Here is a 23,429-nt window from a genome sequence, read left to right as displayed (position 1 = left end):
AATACACTACTTTTGAATTCATTGTTGAACTTTGCCATAACAATGCGATTAATCGCAAAAAATCCATGCGATTAATCGCGATAAAATATTTTAATCGTTGCCCAGCACTAAAAAACATGTATTTTTTCCCCAAGAACTCACGACAAGTTATGCATAGATACGATTTTTCATAAGTCAGTGGCTTGTTTCAGGAATAATGCAACTATAAAGGAAAGTTGAAAACACCACAAATCCACGCTTGAACATTTAAAATCAACAATCGCTTTTTTTTGTTGCCTAAAGTGCCGAAAAAAGAAATAGCCTTCCCTTTATTTGTCAAAACAGAAACAACAAATATTCCTTCAGGGCACAGAGATAAAAAAAAACTGCAAGAAAGACTAACAGACCAAAATGACTATCATGGTTTATTAGTTTTGAATCTTATGTATCTTACATACAAATTGTACATGTGTCACTTGTATGAACCCCCCCCCCCCCCCCCCCCAAACTCAGATAATCAAAATGTGCAATTGGAGCCATTTCCCTCAAGACCGGTTGGCAGATGAGACAGCTTGTGCATCGTCCAACTGCACCTTGAACATTTTAAAACGAGAATGAAGACTCCTGTGGGTGTGTTTCAAACCTCGCTGAAACGGCAGCACATTGGATAGCTGTACAAGACGGGGCATTGTAACCAGACCAGCACTTTAAACAGAAAGCTAGCCACAATTGTAATAAGGCTATACAAAATAATAACACTTCATGACTGACCGTCTATACGATCTACAGTATCATGCTCAGAGGTGCGTGGCATGCGTCTTCCTCTATGGAGCACGAGATGAGGTTATTCTAATGACTGTCACAGCAAATCCATTACACCTCATGCACATTATGAATGTACACAGTATCAAAACATCACATTGGCAGACAGCTACTGATGATCCTCAAGTAACCAACAGAACACTGCCCATCTGTAGTCCAAACACTTCTTCTTAACAAACTACATGAGATTTACAAAACAAAATGGGAAATGGTCAGAACATAAAACATTCAACGGACAGATAGGAAAAGGTCGAGGAATTTCTCACCGAGGCTCAACCCGAGAAGACATTAATTTGAGAGGATGCCATGTCGAAACAATGCAGGGAGGGATGCAAGCCGATAGATGTGAAGTGATCATTTTACATTACCAATAGAAAGCAAAAAAATATATATATTCTCTTTTAGATATTCACATCTCTTGCACATAGTCCAGCTCACCTGCTGCTTTACAGGTCAGGTTTGGAATTAGTGGTTAAGAAATAAAAAGGAGCAGCTTTGTGACAGTTAGTGCTTCCAAGTCTTTAGGATTCTTACTTATTTTAACCGATGCATTCCGATGTAAATTGGTGCCAGTCAAATATTACAGTTTTCTTCTTATAGCAGAGCAGAAAAATAAAAGATTTTGGTCCCACGGGTCCTGCTTTAAGAAGGGGTGTCCCTGGCAGTTAGCTTAGATTTACTGAAGGGTTTCTGTGCTGGAGTTTGGGATCCGGTCGGGCAAAACTAAGACATGTGACCGTCGATGTTACGCCACATGTCTGGAGTTTGAGCGACTAGGCCAATGTCCTAAAATGACCCGACTCGAGCTATATCTGACCGATACGTCTCAGAAAGCCTTTCAAACAAAAGACACTGGGGTCTGCAATATAAACTTAAAATACAAAGGCAATGAACCAAAAGGCAATCGCTCAAAAAGGGAAATAAGCATAATTATTAAGATAAAATGGCCGCAAGCAAAGCGCAGAAGAGAAACGGGCTGATGTTTGTAAACTCGTGGAAGCGTTTCTAGAGCTTTTCCAAATGTCTACTAGTAGTTGAACAAAAACTCAAGAGGACTTCATGAATACTTTCCACTTGCTGGTCTAAGACGATCTTTTACGGAGGGTTTCGACTCCGAACAATTTTCAAATGTTCCCGCCCTTCATTTGTGCAGGCTCAGCATTTCACATAAGTTTTTAAGAGAAACAAGCCACTCAAAAGGCCTCTTTCTCCGAGTCTATTGTGGAGCAACTGGAAAATCCATGATGTGACACATAGCACCTCACATCCTGTATAAAGGTGTCCTACTTATGTCAACAGCTGCGTTCTGTCTCAGGATGTACGGGTAAGTGAGACATCACCTGAGATACAGGCCACCCTCGTTTTACAGCTCTGCCTCCATTTCAGACACAGACACTTTGCATTCGGGCATGAGGGAAATATCCATGTAACGACTACCGGATCAAATCAGAGAAAAAGGCTTATGGAGTTTTCACTTCCTGCCTCCTGGAGGTATATGAGAAGTAGGACCCCACAATCATTGCTGGAGTGCCACTCTTCCATGTTGGCTGAAATCGACTGATTACAGATCGCTCATCGGCCTTCTAGCTTCGGATCTGCTGGATCCAACAGAGCCATAGCATCTAACGGCAGAGCAGGGAGTCTGTGTGCGACTGCTGTGCTTCTGTACACAAATCCGAAAAAGAGGTTTTTTTCCTGGGGCTAGCCCAGATGTGTAATGTAGTATAAAATCATCATGGAAGTTTTTCCTCATGAAGGTCGCAAACATGTTGGAGCCACGATGACTTGCTGTCTTCTCCGTCTGTCTGTCCGTTACTGACGCAGGAGGTCTCTTCATAGGCTGCGGCCCATAAGGATGACGTCTTTGGGAAAGCCCTCCATTCTGGCCACTTCATAGCATCCCAGTTTACTATAAAAGTCCAACATTCTCTTATCGGTCTGACGAACCTGACAGAACACACCAAGAGACCCTGGAAGAAAAACAGACAACTCAGACAATGACAAAAATCATCTTCCAACACGACCAACAACACAATATGTCCGTTAGTAGCAGCAATGCACGTTGATGTCATAACTGAAAATGGGCTGCCACGTACCGTTGGCCTTAAGAGAAGATAGAAGACATCCCATCATGCTTTTGGCCACACTGGGGTCAGTGACTTTAGCATGAATGTCAACCTTGATGAGAGAGGGGAAGTTGGAGAGGAAAGAGTCTGGAAGACCCTCCTCCTCTTCGTGGAAACTCAGCATCATTTTCTACAGAGACGGTGAAGCAAAACTCAACAACAGGTGCGCCAACAAATAAAGACATCCCGATGGTTTAAGAGATGGAGGAAGAGCCTACCTCAGCGTCTGTGAGGTCCTTCTCGCAGTCAGGTTTGACATACTTCTCTTTCATGAAGGGAATCCAGTTCAACTTGCATTTGTTGACGAAGGGCTGGACATCCACAGTACCGAGAGCATAACCGCAGATCCCTTCATCGTCCTCGAGCACAAACCCGTAGTCTGAACTCAGTGTCAGGAGACCTCCTACTAACCTGTAGAAAAGACAGGAAGCACTGTGTCAGCCATGCTGCGTTGCACTGCGGGGGGGGGGGGGGGGGGGGGGGGGGGGAGAGAGAGACGGTTAGTCATCTCCATGCGTGCCTTTACCTGTCTCCTATGAGATCAGAATCCTCATCAGAGGCGGGTTCATCCTCCATCCCTTCGCTGTACATCTCTTTACAGATTTTATAAATGGCAGTCTGAAAGAAAGAAGACGGGTACAGCTGTCACTTGACCAATTATGACACGAGACACAAGAGCCAAAGCCCAGAAAAGGCCACAAAGAAGCTCAACGTCAGCACATTTGCTGATCGTAAAGAGCATGTGAGCACAGTATTGTGCCACATTGAGTGCAAAGAATTCAAAAAGCTTAAACTAGGCCAGTTCTGCGGGGAATACCAGCAACGGGCCAATACAATACATTTATTACATAAAATAATAAGGTTTATGACCAAACACAAGGGTCTTACCACATCTTTGGGATAGTACGGCCTTATGGAATACATTTTGGAGGTTGGCATTGAAGGTGGAGGTTGGAAGAAAAGATCGTTTGCCCCTTCTATTGGCAACAATCTCTGTGGGTATCAAAAGAAACGGGTTCAGTTTCACCGAGACCAGGTGCAGCGACGCATTGACTCACTGTGCTTTTGCTACAGTTGTGCCACTGTCAAACCAAAAGGAACTACAGAAGAGAGCAAAGCGCTTATCACGGCAAATATGGTAGAAATTCTTTTTTTTAAATTTTTTTTTAAATGCTACAGATTCAAACTGACGTTCCTTGTTGAACTGACAGTGGACAACAAGAGCAAACGTCACATCTTTCTCATTTTTGGTTGAAGGAACATAGCACAACAAGCACACACACGTTTGCTTTTTCAAATATAAAACAAAAAAGGTGGTATTTTGGTCCGACTAAGGTTTTACTGGCTGAAGGAGATGCTCCTTTCCCTTTTGTAACACATCGCAATATAGTCGCTGCGCAGGACCCTCCTGTTGAGAAAAATAATGATGCTGGCGCAGAGAGGCTGAGAGAACTCCAGGAAAAAAAAAACCCCCAATGAGGCAAATTCAATGTGAGCTAACGGAGAAATTTGACGGCATGTTAGTTGCCGTTGTGAGTCTTGCTGCTCTCAGAGGACGGAGACGCTTCTTTGAGACTGGACATGGTGTGTTTGATCATGGAGTTTTCTCATTGCAAAACATGCTTGCGCTCTCGCTGGCGCTGCGATGCTTGTGCGTGCGCTGGCAAAGGGGCTGGGTTGGTAATTTGTACGCTCCTGCAAAGAAATGAGATGTCATGAAAATAAGACCTAGCCGCGCTCGCTTGCGCTGCGCGGCGCTATGGGGGAAAGCAGCATCTCCTTGGGCAGTTGCTGAAAGAAATTCAAATTAATCAAAATCAGAAAACGCCATGCCGAGCATTGGCTGTGACCCCCCCGCCTCAGTCAGGATGGGTTTCAGGTCACCCTCCCACAGCCTGACAATATATCCCCAAAAATAATTCAAGGGTTTAAGCTTCTGTGGAGAACAGGTGAAGGGGATGGAACCCGGATTTTATGAAGCCCGACCCATTACAATCAGCTCACCTTCGACAGACCAAAGCCCCTCGTACCTACACACATATCATTGTGGTCTTTGCTCACAACACTCTTTTTTTTCCATAAAGATTGCTGTAAATTCAGTGCATTAGATACCTGGAACTCTCCTGCTAGACCTCCCCTAAAGGCCCAGGGTTCCTGGTCTTCTCTAAGGAACTGTGCTGAGGACTGACTACGACACCCTGTTAGGAGCAGAGCCAAGCGGACATTGTTACCACAGGATGGGGCTCTCTGACAGATGAAGGGAGTGGGGAAATGAGGAAGGGGGTCATATGTATCTAATTACATAATCCATATAAATAAATGAATTTTATTTTACTCGTTAAAACATTATTTTATTTTTTTTTAAAGGACCTAATTTGGAATAAACTATATTCAGAGGAAATATCTTAAATGAGGCTCAAGCAACTAAAGCTTACGTGTTTGCCAGAAGGAAAATCAGGTCCAAGAGATGAATGCTCCTTATAGTGTCTATGTCAATACACCAATGTCAAACTGCTCCACGCTAACTGGTATGCAGGTCTTCAGAAATAACTCCTTTCATGCAGTGAGGACCGCATGCTCTCATAAAGCCTGGTGGGGGGGAACTGAAACGAGTACAGTTCACCCCTTTGGTGCGTCGGTGAGTGCTCTACTGTAATACTCATCAAGCCTGTCACTTTTTTCACCGACCATCAGAACCGGAACCCATACCGTCTACGGACTACAGAAGTAAGCTTCAGCTGCCGTCACCCCACTCCTCCTAGCACCCCGTGTGAAGTCACATTCTCATCTTATCTGCCTCATCACATGACCGGGTAGCACGAGTCATCAAACCAGGAAGACATGAACCTTCCTTGAGTTAAAGGCCTCTCAGCTTACTACTGAAAATCCACAACCAGCCAGACCAACGATGAAACACGCGGCAGGGACAAAGCATATAAAGAGTGTATGTATATGTATATATATATATATCTAAAGCACACAGGGCTCTTAGAGTCTGTATACAGAAGTGTTCCTGCTAACAAAGTCGAAACCTGGTTGACGACAAGCCCCGTCATGTGACCAGACAAACGCAGCGCGCAGTAAGAGCACCTAATAGTGCTTTACATTACCTCACCCTGACACCTAAAACAACTCCTCTGATGAACTGACACAACACAGCACGCGGATGCACCCACGGAGAAGGAACTGTGAACTCGCTTACGCAACATGAAAAATCAACCAAAACGGACAAAAGAATGATCTTGTGGGTGAATAACTTCCACCTCAGTGATCCAGTCAGACTGCTTTGGAAAACATGCAACTGTTGCTCTCGCATGGTCTGGCCAATGTGTGGGATGAAGATCATGTGCCCGCGGGTACATTTTTCAAAAGCCAAGTATAAATTCCCTTGAGCAGGTGCATCCGGCTGGTTTGAGCCAGTTCTATAGGCCTACTGACAGAAACAAAAAAACAAGTTAGAAAGAGAGACATTTTGGAGTTAACACTTTAGGATTCAAAGCTAAGTCGCTGCGCAAAATGTGACTTCATCCGGACGGCTGCTTCTTTTCCTCCAAATAAAAATTGCTTACATTTAAAAATCTAGTTAACAGAAATAAATACATAAATCCCGTTCAAATGGGAAACTAAAAAGTCCCGACGCTTGCACTGTGCATACATCGGTCACTGTCGCTCCGACAGCAGAAGAAACTTGTACTGTGGATTCTTCCATCTGTCCATAGTGAAGGGAGAAAACAGTAGAGAATAGTTATTAGTAAGTGTTCTCAGGACAATAACCAGGGAGGGTGAGACTAAGTGCTGCTTGCACCGCTTCTCTTGAGGGGGAAACATGGGGACCGATGTAGAAACCTGATAATAGCAACAGCAGAAGCCAACAGTTAGGAACTGACTGACTCTGCAGTTAATACGAGGAGTATTCAAAGATGACTGTATTCATGGGGCACTTGATTTCCTCTATGTTGCTAGAGTGGTTACCATCGTATACTGATGCATTGTGGGTTGTTGTTTTTTTTACGTGGTTTTGCCAGTGTGGGGATGCTGCCTGCTGTGTACTGTGGGGTAGAGTCCTCAGCTTTACCATATAGGACAGAAACCTGTGAATGAAACTGGGTTACAGGGGGGGGGGGGGGGGAGTCAGGCATACTACAGACCATGCTGGTGCTTCAGACTATTCAAAACAACACGATGAGGTGTTATCACAAGGCTGAATGTCACTCAAACTGCATCACAGTGCTCCATCTGAAAGAACATCTTCTCTTACAAAAGGTGATGGACCACACAACGATGCAGCTTGAGCAAACTATTCAGTTATTTCTGAGTTTATGCACCAGAATGGCCTTCCATAGTCAGCCAGTCAGCTTGCTCTTCAAGCTCGCGTGCGCGCTAGGGCATGGAGGAGGAGGAGGAGGGGGGGTGGGGGGGGGGGACTCCCATCCCCACAGACGGAGAGATGGAAGCAAGTGTGTCTGTGTGGGAATGCAGCGGTGATGTTACTGGATACACAGCAAGCAGCAGTAACCCTGCTGGGACGTTCGCCACAGAGACCCAGTTCAGAGATGGCCAAGATGGGGGCAGCTTGTTGTGGGATATATGAGGGAGGATGCTAGCAGTGCAAGCGGCTTTTAGCCAGAAAACCAAACCAACAATCGAGGTGTGAAACAACACAAATTAACAGAATCGTAACTGTTGAGAGTTGATGCAACTCGCCTGATCGGTGCAGAGCTGATCTATATTAATTCAAACAGGGGGGGGGCTATAAGCTACTACTCAGCCCGTCTACGGGTGGTGGCTAACATCTCAGTCTTTGATCAGTTAGCAGACTGTGCAAGATGTGTGAAATAATTACAACTGTGCTCTCAGTCAACTACGTCGCTCTGGACTATGACATAATCCATGCAGCTCACCGTTATCGTGCTTTATCTTTATTTAATCAGTTTTAACTTTGTGTCTGAGAATAAGAAAAGTCCGGATTACCAGACTCGGTCAGACTATTGCGATGCTGCTGTAGTGCTCTAAGATGAAGGGCCTCGTGGTTGCCGTCGTACGTACCTAGCCACTGGACAAAAGACTTGACCATAGAAATGATGCTCTTGATGTCCCAGATGTAAGTGTAGAGGTCGTAGAGGATGGTGCGGTTGGCTGAATTGGACAGCCGTGTGAACATCTGGATGACGGAGCAGCACATCTCCTCGAACTTCTCTGCCCTTGATTGCCATTCTTCCACCTGCAACACAGTGATTGAAGAGAAGAACAAATAATAAATAAATAGACAGTTTGATGCGTCACGGTAAGAAAAGCAAAGGTTTGACAATTTGAACACGTCTTCACTTATATTTGATTCATACATCTGTAATAGGTCTCAGTGTATTTGAGGCAGATGGTTTCAAAAGGTCGAGCTCTAGTTCACACAAACACACAGAACACGCTGCTCTCTGGAGCACTCCGTCTCCCATCATAACCACACCACCCAATGGGCAGTGTGGGTAGTACACATCCACCATTTTGTTTTCAACAACCAAGTCCAGTTAATGTTGAACTAGTTTCCTCAGATTGACCGCTTTCTCTCATCTGTCCGTTCAAGGAATCAACCCACCTTCTCTGCCTCCTTCCTCTTGCAGTTGACACTGACGACGCTGCTGTTGGCTCGGAGCCAGTTGAACTCCTTTAACATCTGGATGGCCTTGGGCCCGTGTTCATACGGCAGGTAGAAGAGCTCTGCCAGCAGGCTCAGGTCGTCGAGTGTGAGGGGCTCTGCTTTGAACGGGGGCTCCTCGTCGGGCACAAACAAATCCTGAGAGCACAAACCAGAAATAATTCTGACTTCGTAGGGAATTCTAATTTGTTTTTGCTTTCAATTACAGATATGAAAAAGGAAAGTCACAAATGTTTGCAGCACCTGCTTGAGCAGATCGTCGGTCTGCATAGGGGCAATATCACTCCCAGGGTCCTCCTGGATAGACTCCTCGGGGGATTTAGACTCCGTCAGACTCTCCTTGTCTGTGTCCATGGGCTTCATGTCCTCAGCTGAAACAGGACCAACCTGCTTCTCCTCTGGGTCAGCTTCTGCTTCTGGCTCCAGCTCATCCAGCTTCTCAACCACCATCTCCATGGGCTCCTCGTCAGAGTCCTTCTTCTCCCCCTCCACCTGCACAGGAGCAACACAAACATGTACAGTTGCTTTTGTCTCCGATACACAAATGTTCAAGAAAGAAAGTGAAATGGAGAATCAAGAATCCGATCAGAAAGAAGCTCATCGAGTCGAAGGAACCTCAAATACTCATTCAAGCGCTGCTACTTTGTCTCATAGTGGCAATGAGCCTCACCTCCTCTTCCTCCTGAGGTATCTTCGCCATGGTGTGCGAGAACGGATCCAGACAGAGAGGCGGCATGGCTGGAGACATGATGGGCTGCTGGAACACAGTGGTGACTGTTGTGGAAGAGCAGAGCGAGGGAGCAGCCACGTCGATGGCGGCGCTCTTGTCACCGCTCTGAGGCACCTGTCGGCCTGAAAGACAAAAGTTAGGCTTCACTGCACCCCGTCCTTCAGTCACAAATGCATCACTTCAGGCCATCCATGCAAACACTTTTGAGTGTAAATCATTAGCATAGGATATAATAATGCTCTCACTGTCGTATTGATGAGGCTCGACAAAATCCACGAGCCATTCTGTGAGGGCCAGCTTGAGAGCAAGCTGTGGGCTGTAGAGCATGTCCGTCTCCAGTTCTTCATCGCTGCCTTCATTCTCCAACTTGATCTGGATGGACACGGTGCTGTCCGCCCCGTCCGCTGGTGAAGAGCAAGACGGACGAACGAACAGAACAAAACAGCATTAACGACCGACCTGCGTTGCGGTAACCTGTGACAAGAGTATAACCGTACACAGAAAACATCACAAACGAGTTAACCTCTGGATCACACTTACTCATGACCACGTCCTTGCGCACCCCGTTCATGTTAGACTTGTACCAGGTGGCCAGAGTGTGGATCGCCACGAAGTTGGACTCAAACTCGCAGTTGGGGTTGGTGAGGACTCCCTTCAGCCTGGGGATGAGCTCCGTGGAACGGCCCTTGTACGGACCCAAGAACAGCCTCTTGGGGTCATAATCGTTGGCGTGAATGTTGTCCCAGATCACCGGGGCTCTTCTTAGGATTTTTGACACCTCCTCAATTGAGTCGACCGAAATGTCTTTGGACACCACCTTGGGGCCTGAGGAGCAGAAAACACACCTCGGTTCATTGTTTCATCCACAGCTCTGACATGTATGATCGTATGCTTAACCGTGGTGATGGTGTGGTCCGTTGACAGGACACTGTGTAACACTCACCGGTCCACAGCACCTCAATGCTCGGCAGTAGCTTCTCTCCGACTGTGTGCAGGTAGGGGGACTGAGCGGCATTTGGGAAGCAAAACGTTCCACAGTACTCTGTGTTTCAAGGCAAACAAACAAATATAAGTATCAATCCGGAGATGAAACAATAGTGTAAGATGTGCGTATTCCGAAGTAGAAGTCATGTACCTGTGGGACAGAAGAGAAAGGTTTCAGGCTCGCCCAGGTACTGGTAGATTTCGTTGGTAATGGAAACCTGAGCGTATGCAAATGAGCTGAACACCTCTTTGTCAGCGGGACACATGTTTTGGTCGATATCGTCAAAAAGTAAGGCAAATGACTTGCAGCCGAAGTGAGTAACCTGAGGGGGAGAGAAAATATAGCCATTAAATAAGTTACACATAGAGGGAACATTCGATGGTGTGAGGATGGAAAGACTTTGAACACATCGTTCACACTACTATCATACAAGATGTTGCGATACCTGGTCGAGTTTCCTCTTGAGTGCAGAAACCTCTTTCTGGTTGGAGAAGGTGATGTCCAGTCCGGGGGAAATGGCGTAGATGAACTCTATCCCGTACTCCTTAGCGGCCCCAATCAAAGTCATGAGTTGCTCTAAGAAACAGAGGAGGGGACGTCACTAACTGAAGGCACGATTGTGCTTTTATAGTAATTGCATTACTCAAGTTTCCTTTCCAGCTGATCCCAGGATCTATCGTGAGTACTCACCTGCTTCTTCCACCGAGTACAGCTCTCTCCAGAACATTCTGTGTTTGTAGTCATCTTTGGGCGCATAAAGGTACGTACTCAGTCCCCATTTCTGCTGCCTGTAGAATGCAATGTTGTACAAAGTCAGTACGACAATTCAAAATCATCTCGCTGTAATATTATTGGGTGTTTGATTATTTGACTGCTGAAATAAGTCACATAGTTCATACCTTCTGAACAACTCTTTCCTCTGCTCCATTGTCCAAGGTCGACCGTAGAAGCCTGCATCGGCAGACAACACATTCAGTTTACAGGCAGTCTGCAGTGATGATTTTTCAAACTACATCTTTTGTGCATATTTTGCTGAAACTAACTATTTAGTTTGAGCTGGACATGTATTTTTTTCCTTATTATGGCTGTTTTTCTATACTAATGAATCACTTTGTCTATGAATTGTCATAAAGTATCTTCTTAAGTTAATTCATTAGAGGACAATACTCTGAATATTTGTCTTCATTCTGACCAGAGGCCAGAACTGCACTAAATATTCAATCTGTGATAGGACATAAAACCAAATATATTCTCCACCTTACTTCAGGTGCAACCTGACAATGTTTGGGATATTTTCTTGACAGATGACGAATAAAATGAATCATATAACTACTAACTGTTAATAACTGTCGACCGTATATGTGACTTCAAACATCTGTCGTTAGACGTTGCAGGATTATTTTTGATCAACTTGTAGCATATTCATTGTGCACTACGACTGACTCCATCTCCTGCAGGAGTGCTGCAGGATTCCGATGACATGCTTATGATTGCATGCAGATCACGACTGGATCAGATGTGATTGTTTTTAGCTGATATTACCTTCCACGACTCCGCATATGAATTTCCTGTGGCCCGTGGTTTCGACTCCGATGCCGGACTCCTCCACCGGACCAGGGGCCTCCTCGCGAGCCTCTCCGGAGACCGGGCTGGGGCTCTGCTCACCAGCCAATTGAGGCGTCTCCAGCGGATTATCTTTTTGAACCATTGTTACAGATTTATTTTGTAAAGTCACCAAATTCAGACAAAATCAAGCGAGCACGGAGCGATTCTTTTTTTATATCTGTAGTTCAGCAGAAAAACTCGCCAAGCAAATCCTGCAGGAAATAAATGGCCACTGCCTGTCTCACGTTAGCTGGAGTACGGCATTAACGAGTCTATCAAAATTGTCGAAAAGTTAGCGACTGCTTGTACAAGATACAACCTAAATCAGCATCAGGTGGTGTTGGACAACATGCACGGTGGTTAAAATATAGAGGAAAACAAGACGTTCGCTTGTTTTTGTCCGATCATTTTCTTCTATTTTTGCTAAAATTTGTCCTGGTTTTCACTCGGTTCTTCCTGTTTACACCGAGTGCGCATGCGCCGATGACTGGTTTAAACCAGTCAGAACTAGATCTGCGTGACAAAACAGCGCAAAGATTTTACCGTGGCAAAGAGATAGATGACATTTATATTCTGCGACGACAAAACGTCAACACGCAGGTGTCAAAATAAAGGTAAAATGATTTGTTATTGTATACAAGTGTCACTAACAGCCGACTTTATCTAAATGACGGCATTTGCAGTTGTTCAAATAGTCTTATTTACGATGTACGTGGTGTAATAAACTGTAGAAAAGTACTGGACATGATGAATTGGTGCCCAGAGCAGTAATAACCTCGTGGAGTTGTTATGGAGTAATTCACTGTCGTAACATTCCTAAACTTGAAGCAAACGTTCATCTATTGCCTGTTGACTCGCTCTTTTTCAGTAGTTGTGTTGAATATCTCACCAGCTTTCTAATATATTGAGACTCCAGCCCATATTAGGAGTGCATCCCAGCTCCGACACCATTTTCAAAAGGGGAGGTGCTGCGCAATTGTTGTGACCTGGACCTGCGCATCCTGTCAGCAAAACACATGCTTTATTCTGAATCACTATCCAATTATATCTTTGCATCATAACACAGAACGTCCACTACAGCAAGGCCCTCTGCAAGGACAGCGCATTGGTTAATTCACACTCGTGCTTCTTGAGAGGCCTTCTGTCCTTAATGTGACTTTTTCATAGCAGACATGTTTACTACTGGTGTTGCTACTAGTAATAACCTGTATGATGGCTCTGTTCTATTAGGATTGTCACCATGTGATGGTGAGCCATTTAAAAACTATTTTCACATTTTGGCATGTCATAACAGCTATAGCACAGGTGTAATTAAGACAATTAAAAAGAGCACTTTCAGGGCCTGGTATTCTGCATTCTGGCTCACTGGGAACCGAGCTAATCGTTAACAGAATTAGTTTCACTTGAGCTTTTTCTGCATTCTTTTAAAGTGGTCCATGAACACAAAGCAAAAAAAAAAAAAGGCACCTTTTTTGTGAATTACACCTATAGTTTTCTTGAGACATGTCAAATGGCCCAGTGTCTGACAAATACTTCCCTTTATAAAGAAGGTGTAAACAATAATGACAAACGCAATGCAGACACTCCAGTTGGAATGAAAACAAACAATATTTAGTCATATTTTTTTATTTAGGTTTGGAGTACATTCAATGCATCACAACCTCTCCCAGTCATTGGGGAGGTCCATCCCACTTACCTTTCCCCTTTTAAAAATGATTCTCTCCATACAATTCAGATTTGATTATACATTTAAATAAACTTTAAAAAAAATATTTAAATTTGACTTGTTCCATTTTTTTTCTTTTCCACTTTCATTACAAATCTTCACTTCAATAGAAGGTGTTAGCTTGCAGAAACAAAATAAAACAAAATAAAACTAATGCAACAACTAAAATGTAAAGACAGTGTTGCAGGTGAGAAGCCAACCGTTGGCTCTGAGGTAAGTGTCGGCTGCTTCCTGCTGCAGGCCTCCTGTTACCTCTTCTGATTCTGCTGGGCCTGCTTCAATAAAGTGTCGAAGTCTAGTCCATGAAACTTGCCTTTCGCAGGCAATGGTTCGTACTCTCTACTCAAATCTGAAAAGGGAAAGAAAACAAAGTCAGCATTGCATCAAAATAAAAAGGAAAGCAGAACTTACTGTACTCAGGTTGTGCAATTTCAAACCATTGATGGGACAACACCACAGATGTAGCATTTTACAAATCCCAAATGTTTGACATGCCACCGAAAAATGAATTATTCTTATGACATTTAATTGTGTCTCCCTATATGATCATTTAAGTTCCGTTTCAATTTAGATCAGTAAAATATAAATATATCAAGCCACAAAACAAACTGAATAAACATTTAAAAACCCATCATGTGAAAACTGTGTGCAATGTATGATGTCATTAAAAAATTTAAATAAAAATACTTTAGTGTGAAACTTCAGTAGTTATAAAGGCAAGATCGGATTTTTGGAAGTGGAGTTTGTACTAGGTACGCCCCCAACAGACGTGGGTACCAGCATGGTACTGCTGAAGACTAAACAAAAACTGTTTTAAGTGCACGCTATATTTCGAATATTTTCCAACAGGGAACTAATTTGTTTCTTCAAACTTAGGGCGTGTAGACTGCCTTCTACTGTAGGCAATACACAAATATGGAAAAGTACCTCATGCAGCCCCACTTCAAACAAACCAAACAACCCCTTTAAGTGTTCATCAACATTTAATATGTTTTTGTTTACTTTTGATGATTTAAAATCGGGTCTGTTAGTTTCAAAAAACACACAAAAAGCACATTTAAAAAAGGACCGTATGCTCAAAAATCTAAATGCTGCCTCCTTGCTGCAGTGATTATCCCTCAAATAGTTAACAGCTCTCAGCTGAGCACACTGCATTGGGATAACCTGCAGCAAATATGTCCAATCTTCTGCAAACCAAATGGATGCTATTTGGATGAATTACCAGCACTCTGGGTGAAGGCTACAAGAACTTTGTGTCTGTTGATTTGTGCGTACCCAGATCAGCATAGTTGCTTTTGCAGAACTGTCTCCTTCCACCAAAACAGAGATCAAATGGCAGCTCATCAGGCTTGCGCAGCTTGCTTCCATTCTCAATGGCCGTGAACGCATTCTTGGTGTCGTAATAAGTCACAAACCCGTAGTTGTCCCTGTGACAGATAAGCAAACCATTAGCCTGTGTTCATTTGTAGTTGATCACAGGTCTAGGTACATCATGTTTGAGCTGTGACTTGCATTTAAAAGAGCAAACTGGGGGCGTGGCCAGGAGGCTCCAGTTATGAACAAGGCTGATATGCTATAGCACTGTATGATGGCCCAACAGGTCACAGACGAGACCAACAAGGTTCAAATACAGTGCAATTAGGTTACATCATTTCCTTATTACAAGAGTAAAGTAAGCTGCTGATGTACTTACCCATGGTCTCTAAAGTGCAGGGTGCATTCTTCAATCTCGCCAAATAAAGAGAAGCGCTCTTTAAGTTCGTTTTGGGTCATTGTTCCCCGAATTCGACCAATGTAAACAACCCGGCGCTCCTCCTGAGAGAAGAAAGTAGTCGATTCATAGCGAGAATATTTTAACCACTTTGCTTAGAGACCGGTGTACGAGGGAGGAAGATTTACTTACAATGGCTTTCTCCTTGAGTCTCTTCACCTCCTCCAAATTTGTCTTCGCACTTTGACCATAGCTGGACGAACATGAGGGACAGAGGAAGACTAGATGAAGTCTCTCAAAGAACGCTCGGTAAAGTATTTGCTATATACAAGTGAAACAGCGATATACACCTACACATATATACACACACATACTGTGTACCTGTGTAATCTTCTGCTTCTACTCCACTGAGGTCGTCTCTGAGGGGATTCAGGGGATTGAGACCGCGACCTGGAGCAACTCCAGGAGCCAGAACGAGAGGAGGAATACGAGTACCGCCTCCTCCTGGGAGGGGAGCGGGACACAGAGGGAGAGGACCTGGAGGAGGAACGGGATGAGGAGCTGGAACTACTTTCAGGGTGACGGAGACGACACCTAGAGAGGAAATAGGAAAGCATGCCGGTGATGAACAAAGGCAATCATAACCCCTAGAAATTGAAATCAAGATGCTGCATGAACCCAAGACATCCGGACTGTGGGCCTAACCTTTTCTTAGGTGGCGAGTGTGATCTAGACCGAGATGAAGAGGAATGGGAGTCTGACTCTGAACTGCTGGACATGGGGCTGGGAGAACGATGGGATCTTCTTTTCCTCGACCGGCCTCCGGTCCTCTCTTTGGGACTAGATCTGGGACTGGGTGTGCGAGACGAAGCAGCATGTTGACGGTAGGACCTCCCAAAGGGCCTTCTCCTGGGGCTTCCTTCTTTAACAGAGGCGTCAGTGTCCTGATGAGCAGGCGAAGCATCAGGAGTCTCCAGGACAGAGCTTCTCTCCATCTCATCGGGCCTGTGATCGAGGGGCTCCGTCACAGGAAACTCTGGTGTTTTGGTTGTAACCACAAGCTTTATGGCAGGCTGAGCAGACGGTGCCAGGGAAGCTGGGGGCGCCGGTGTGGTGGTTCTAGTGGGTTGCCCGATGGGTTTAATAGTGATAAACGATGGCTGTTTGACAGTCCAACGCTGGCCTGGCTCTCCAGTGGAAGTACCTTCGTGTGGGAGGCAGTAGTCGTGGTCCATGCATGCTAGCTCGGGGGCTACAGTGGCGGCAGCAGGAGTGGGTTTGCGGCGGGACCGGACTGACGGCAGAGGCCGGGCCTCTATCTGGATCACCTTGGAGGAGCTCGACTTTGAGGCATCAGCAGCCTTGCTCTTTCCCAGCAGGGCCACAGGGGCCAGGGGTTTCCACATCAGGTGGGGAGGAGTAGCTGGGGGAGTCAAAGCTGAAGCAGAGGGTAAGAAAGTGCACCACAGTTACAAACAACATTCAAGTGCAGTTGGTCATCTGATCACGATGTAGTATTTCAGATAACCATATCTAATGAAGCCATACAACTTCTTCTTTATCCGCTTTAATGGCTTAGCGTAATGACTCATCTTAAAGTCAAAATGCTGAATTACCTGCAGTACTGAAGAGGTCATTTGCTCTAACGCGCTCCACGACTGTTTTCTCTGGAGCCAGCTCAACACTGTAAATGGAGCACAGGGTCGGTTACGATCAGTGGGAAATTGTGTAGCTGCCACCTCTTGATTAGAGTGCAACGCCAGGTTGCACATATTTAGAACAGAGACGGCCATCACGCTTGTGGTAGGTCTTGGCAAGAAGGTGTGTGCGAGCGATCGCTACACGCACACAGCTAACAGGTTTCATTTAGAGAAACCGTGACTCCCGTCAGTCACACAGAGCAGCGTGAGGGCTGTAGGGTAACTCACCTCGAGTTTCCTACAGCTGCTGCTCTACCAGAGACCTCCAGCAAACATTCCTCCTCTTTGGCTGAAGAGAGAAGGAACAAGGAAGTAAGTGCATCAGCACAAGGAACGACAAAATGAACAGAGCAACACACACCAACAAACAGAAATAAAAATTCTGCGTCACCAACATTGGATGAACTGTAGCAACCTGCAGCATGTACCTGACATGCTGCAGTAAATGCAGTGTATTATGTGTTTTGCACACTGACATAAGTAATCACACGTTCAGAGTGCGGCTACTTGTTGGGGCTGGGGGCTCGTACATCCGCTCAAACAAAGACAGCAGGGCGAGAGTTAAATGGATTTGCGAACAGGGCAGAATTCCAGCAGCTGTGCGGACGACAGCACAATGCAGCTTCTCTGCCCCCTGCAGCACACCTCTCTTAAAGGGGAATGTTTCAGTAAGAAAAATTAAATCCTGCCATTTAGAACCTCACAATCTTTCTTCTCTAGGAGGATCAGATGAGCTTCAAGCTCATACGAAAAGCCTGCTAAGACTATGAAAGCAGAGGAATGGACACCCACCTCCGAGCACATGCACAACCTCTTTAGGCAGGATCTATTGCTTTAAGCCTTTTAGTGAAATTCCTTCTACCCTCTCACCCACTACTGCTAACCAAAGAGTGCTGCGATGTTGTATGAAAACGGATAAAAATAACCAGTCATCGTTTATTACCTTGGGTTTCCTCAAACTGCTCCAGCAAGCTGGTCATATCAGCAGCTTCAATACCTTCAAAAAATGATCATGTCATGTTAATATATATATTAGTTATACTTCCCTGTACTTAACAGACAACAAACAGGATGCAGGCTAAATTAAAGTGGTGACAGACATATAATGATGTGTAGAATGATGAAGCTACAGAGGGCTAATTATTATTTTACTGCACTACCAGCAGACACCGCCTTTCCTAAATCATTTCCGATGTGGAGTTCCTGCACACCAGCCAATCACTGGAGCAGATTAAATATGGGCTAGAGCTGCAGAGCAGCAGAGATGAGACACGGACAAAGCAGGTTTCTTTAGCGAGGACTTTGCAGGTCATTGTAGTCAGCATTTTATGAACAAAACAAAAACTTTACAATCAAAATGCATGATCAACTTTAAACTCACCTATCTCACTGGTGAAGGCCTCGATCAGCTCCTGGGTGGCGTTCTTTGCCCTTTGGGGTTTCACTGCTGGAGCGGGTTTCTCTTTAGTTTCAAGTACAGGTTTGGCCTTTACACTCTGGGAGTCTGAGGGATGGGTAACTGGAGAACTGAGCTGGGTACTATTGGCTGGGGGTTTGGAGGACTTGCTCTCAGGTGTGATGGGGTTACTAACCGACACAGGAGCAGTAAGCTTAGGCACCTTCTGAAAAACAATGGTCTGCTGGGGGGCACTGGTCACAGACACAGCTTTGATCGCATCTGTAGTGGTTTTAAGACAGGTTTTAGGAAGCGCTACAGACTCAAGAGATGCAGATTGAGACCTTTCATCAACTCCACCCTTTCCTCCTGAAGGTGCAGGAGAGCACTTCCCATTTGCCGATGACAATAACTCAGTGGCATCTTTCAAAGAAGATGGAGACCCAGAGCTTTGAGGCACACAAGGTACTACAGGTTGAGCAGTGGTGTGTTGATGAGAGGGTAAATTGCTCTCTGAATTAAAGGCCGGGGTTGAGGGCTTTTGGGATACAGACGTTGTCGAAGGTTCAGGTTTTGGCTGTGGTTTAGGGACAGGAGTAACCTTGCTGGATGAGGCAGCCATGTATGCCGGTGGCACCAACAGAGCCTCAGGGGTGGGTGGTGCATACGGCCCCAGTGGGTGCCAGGCAGGTCTAACCTCTTCCACTTCTGCCTGGGGGTTGGGGCGTCGGAGATCTTTGGGGCTGGGGCCAGGCAAGCAGGGAAGAGGGGGAAGCTCTTTGGGGAGCTCTGGGAGGCTGGGCCACTTGGTGCTGTTCTCTTGTTTTTCCACCGGAGCCGGCTTTTTCTGCTGCCGGAGTTGCCGGTACTCTGCTAGACTGAGTGATTTGGGCTTTGGCTCCGAGACTGCAGGGGCCACAGGAGGGAGGGTTGGCGTCTGCTGGGGTTCAGCCGGACTAGAAGCAGCTGCAGGGCTCCCCAAAGACGACGGGGGCAGGACAGGAGAGGGAGCTGCTGATGAGTCTTCCAGCTTCTCAGGGGCCGGGGAACGCTGTTCAGGCGCTTCATCGGGTTGTTGGGAGATCGCAGCTGTGGGGGAACAGCTAGGCCGACTCTTCTCACGGCTAGTATTTAACGGCGCCATTTCCTGTCTGGTTGACACAGGGGTTGCAACTTGCACCTTCATCATAGGCAATAGTGTTGTGGTGGTGATTTTTGTTTCAGTTTGGCATAGATTTGGTTTCTTAGGTTTTACAGAGGAAGAAGCTAGAGTTGAGGCAAGAGGAACCTTTGGGACTTTGTGTTTCTTCTCTTCTTTGAGAGGCCGTTTTTCAAGCTTTTTGGGAGATTGCTGTCCCGTCTTTCTTACGGTGCCACTTCTAAGGACCCTTCCCTCCACAGGTTTGGGTTGGCACCGTTCCTTGTATTTCTTTTTCTTTTTTCTGTGAGAGGGGCTTTTCCCTTTGATCTCTTCCTTTTGTTTCTTAATGACCAGGTTGCCTTTCACGTCTGAACAAATGTAGTGAGTCAAAGGGTCTGCAACTTGCACTGGAGCCTCATCTTCATCGTCAACGACGATATGCTCCGAGCTGTCAGAGGCCACTTCTTCCGCTTCGTCTGAAACGATCCGCATATTTTTAGAAGACTGCTCTTTAAGTGGAGGAGAGAGCGAAAGATCCATGTTTGGGATGGCCAGGATGGGTTCTCCATTTTCACCCTGGTCCACAACTTCAAGTAAGATTCCTCCTTCGGGCAACATCTGTTCCCCCTCGTCATCCTCCATACAAATGGCCAGACAGTACGGGTGGATGTGCCTGATGAAGTCCGCCAGGTTGAAGTCCCCCATGCTAACTGAAACGCCGCCTTCGACCTCCTGCTCGAAGGTGACGGGAAGCGGGAGGGTCAGACCATCCCAGTGGAGCGTGTCACCGTCAGGAGACAAATCAAGACTCGCTGGGCTCAGAGTGGGGGAGCCATCTTCCTCCTCCTCACCATCACTTCTCTGGAGAGAGTCTGCCAGTATCCTGGGGAGGGTCTGAGGGGGAAACAAATATATAATTCAGAAATAAGTCTGCTGTAAAATTAATATACAGTGCTATTGAGCGAGAAAAGCTACCTTTCCAGTCGATATGGCTCTGGTGTTACATAGTGTGTCCTTCTCTGGAGGGGAACGGGACAGATGCAGCAGTCTCCTGAGCTAGAGAGTGAAAGATAAACAAAAAGCATGACGACTGCATTTGTAGACCAACATAAATAAACCACAGTATATTAAGAACGACAGGTCAGCAAAGGGTCCTTCCACTCGCTTTGCACAAGGGCTAGATGGGGGAATTTGAGAGTCGTGTATGACAGCTGGGCACTTACCGGAGAATGTTCCCTGCCCTTCTGACCGGACAGCAGGTCTGAGTCAGGTAGTGTGTCAAACGGGGACAAGTTCTCATCATCCACATTGTCAAGGATCTCCGTCAGGGCAGTCAGCAGCGTTGCTTCGCTCTCCTCGTCTAGACCTTTAGTCTAAATAAACACATTGCAATTAAGTCAATGGGAGTATAAACAAACAAATTTACCATCTCATGCTACTGTAACACTTATTTCAAACATGTGAAATTTGTCTTGCCTCTGCTGTTGGTGTGTCCTCAAAGATAGAAAAAATGGAGGGGTCTACGTAGCTTTGAAGGGCCTCCAGAGTTTCGGCAGAGCTCAGTACATCAGTCTAGAGGGGAAATAAAAACCACGTTGGCAAAAACAACAACACGATTCAGGCAAAACAAAAATATGCAAGCACATAATTGACTAACAGATCAGATATCTGTTCCACTAGGTAAACATCCTGTCTTATCATATGAAGAAGACCACTGGGGTGTATTTCCATTTCAACTGGATCTATGGAGGCATTTTCCTACAATGTGAAATATGCAAGAGCATTAAAGCAAGTATCAATCGGGCATGCAAGACTCCAATGTACACTTAGATTAGCTACATAAATGATAACTGTACATAAATTATACATTAAATAACAAATAATCTTTTCCAAGACAATTCAAAGGACAACATCTGTATGTCTGATATAGTTACATTTTAAATACAGGTTTAAACAAATACGAAATTCAATATATAGTTGAAAAGTGGAATATTCCATGTGATTGTAGGCTCACCTAGTGTATAACAACTCTGTATATTTTAAGAGTATGCGTAACTACACTACATCCAGCACACAACCGCCTTTATAAGCAGCCATAACTGATAACAGGATGCACTTTGACTTAATAACGCAGCAGTCTCTTACAGTAACCCACGTGTTGCTATCGACACATGCACACACAGTGCGCAGACATATTTGATCCTCACCCCGTCCATGGGGAGGCTACCTAGCCCACGTGTGGCACTACAACAAACACGCGCAGGGCCCTCATCTCTGCTCCTGTGCGACATTTTAACAATTACCAAATGATACGCAACATTTAAATATACATTTTACACCAAACGTTTAAAACCACAGTGTAGCCATTTATAAACTCAATGGACGGGCGTGTGAAGAGGTTAAATATACAGTGCCTGCTGCGCATGCGTGAAGGAAGCCAACATGTGATTCACCACGACTGAACCACATGCGGATACACACAGGCTATGAATGAAAACGTGGTGTGCAGCTACAGTGATCGACGGAATAACCACCCAGGTGTGCGTTACTTTAAAGAGTGCAGTCATTGTCTTAAAATACAAGAGCTTCATCATTGTGTGCATCATCACACAATGATGACACATCACTGCAACGGGCTGGCACGGAGCCTTACAACTAAACAATGGCAGCAGATAAGTAAACGTCACCTCAACCAAAACAGGAATAGAGTAGCTATGCATACAATCAGTTGTGATAAACCCCGCTGGTGACTAGCATCTCGCCTTGTTTGTTGCCACGTGTGTTAGATGATATTAACAGTACATACATTACGGATGCACGTTGATTGAGCTTAAATGCGCATTACTCATGATGATTATACAACTAGTGAACATGCCAGGCCAACCACCAACAAAAATACACAACTGTCACTTCACATGTTTAAACACATATTGGTATTATAAGGGAGGAAACCTGTCTCGTTCACTAACCAGCCAGTCAAGCTACACTGACTCACAGCTAGCGTTAACGTATAGCTAAAAGACAACAGCACATTTAAGAGTGACGCATTATGAATTATTTAATTAATACACCACGAAAGACGTGTCTAGCTGTAAACGTCACAAAACAATAGGTACATATTTGAAATAAGTTTTACTCTAGATACTACGGTGGCATCCACGTGTCACTTTTCCATGCGCATAGTACAGCTCGTCCACACAACACGCTCTGTCCCGCTTCTCAACACACACTAAAGTACTAGCCATTAGGATCACATGAAAGGAAATAAAGTGTTGCACAAATGCTTTACCCCGTCTAGTGTATCCATTGGGAAAAATGCCATATTGTACGCAGTTAAAGTCTCCTCGCCTGCTCCCCAGCGCGCCGCCATCTTGCTCCTACACTCCCTGCCCTGACTCGTTTCGGACTGAAAAGTAGTGAATCGCGCATTAGAGGAACAAGCACGCCGGCCGGAGACACGTGGTCCAACATTCCCGGCAAAATGACGCAAAGGAACGCCGGCGGTCAGGGGGGTTACGTTACATGGTCACGTTTTTCTGTAGTTATATTTAATACATCTGCACATTGTTTACTCCCTTGTTGAGGCTGGTTGATTTGATCTTTGCTGCAAAACAAGGAGGACAAACATGCACACCACGCGCACAAAACCACAACAGTAGTTTATGTTGACTAGTTGTTCCTTTGTAACTTAGCTACAGTGATAACAATGGCAGAAACGACAGGATACAAACTAACTATCCAGTAAACAGGTAGGTTGGTTACAGTATGTGATAAATCAAAATGCAAAATATTTGCTGTTTCCAGCTTCAGAAATGGGTTGATTTGCTGCTTTTCTCGGTTCGATTGTATTTTAAATTA

The 23,429-nt window shown here is 45.2% G+C and overlaps 2 protein-coding genes across 2 annotated transcripts; both read right to left on the bottom strand.

The window, feature by feature from the left end:
• Positions 1-493: 493 nt before the first annotated feature.
• oga (O-GlcNAcase) lies at positions 494-12,347 on the bottom strand. The gene is made up of 18 exons (XM_079280349.1): positions 11,835-12,347; positions 11,192-11,243; positions 10,983-11,080; positions 10,738-10,868; positions 10,443-10,614; positions 10,251-10,349; positions 9,848-10,132; positions 9,553-9,711; positions 9,248-9,429; positions 8,821-9,069; positions 8,518-8,715; positions 7,974-8,148; positions 5,040-5,125; positions 3,816-3,920; positions 3,454-3,545; positions 3,146-3,338; positions 2,898-3,057; positions 494-2,771 (listed from the first exon to the last, which is right to left on the bottom strand). The coding sequence occupies exons 1-18, from the start codon at positions 11,998-12,000 to the stop codon at positions 2,635-2,637; spliced, it is 2,739 nt and encodes a 912-aa protein (XP_079136475.1). The 5' UTR covers positions 12,001-12,347; the 3' UTR covers positions 494-2,634.
• A 1,190-nt stretch (positions 12,348-13,537) lies between these two features.
• pprc1 (PPARG related coactivator 1) lies at positions 13,538-22,967 on the bottom strand. Its single transcript, XM_079279918.1, has 14 exons — positions 22,861-22,967; positions 21,048-21,143; positions 20,795-20,944; positions 20,547-20,627; positions 18,416-20,465; positions 17,978-18,031; positions 17,263-17,323; positions 16,951-17,018; positions 16,040-16,772; positions 15,716-15,928; positions 15,527-15,587; positions 15,317-15,438; positions 14,899-15,050; positions 13,538-13,972 (listed from the first exon to the last, which is right to left on the bottom strand). The coding sequence occupies exons 1-14, from the start codon at positions 22,939-22,941 to the stop codon at positions 13,872-13,874; spliced, it is 4,023 nt and encodes a 1,340-aa protein (XP_079136044.1). The 5' UTR covers positions 22,942-22,967; the 3' UTR covers positions 13,538-13,871.
• Between the last annotated feature and the right edge of the window lie 462 nt (positions 22,968-23,429).

The sequence above is a fragment of the Melanostigma gelatinosum genome, assembly GCF_949748355.1.
Source record: "Melanostigma gelatinosum genome assembly, chromosome: 12".
Taxonomy (NCBI): Eukaryota; Metazoa; Chordata; class Actinopteri; order Perciformes; family Zoarcidae; genus Melanostigma; species Melanostigma gelatinosum.
Note: the sequence above shows the minus strand (reverse complement) of the source record. Positions and strands in the feature narration are given on the sequence as shown.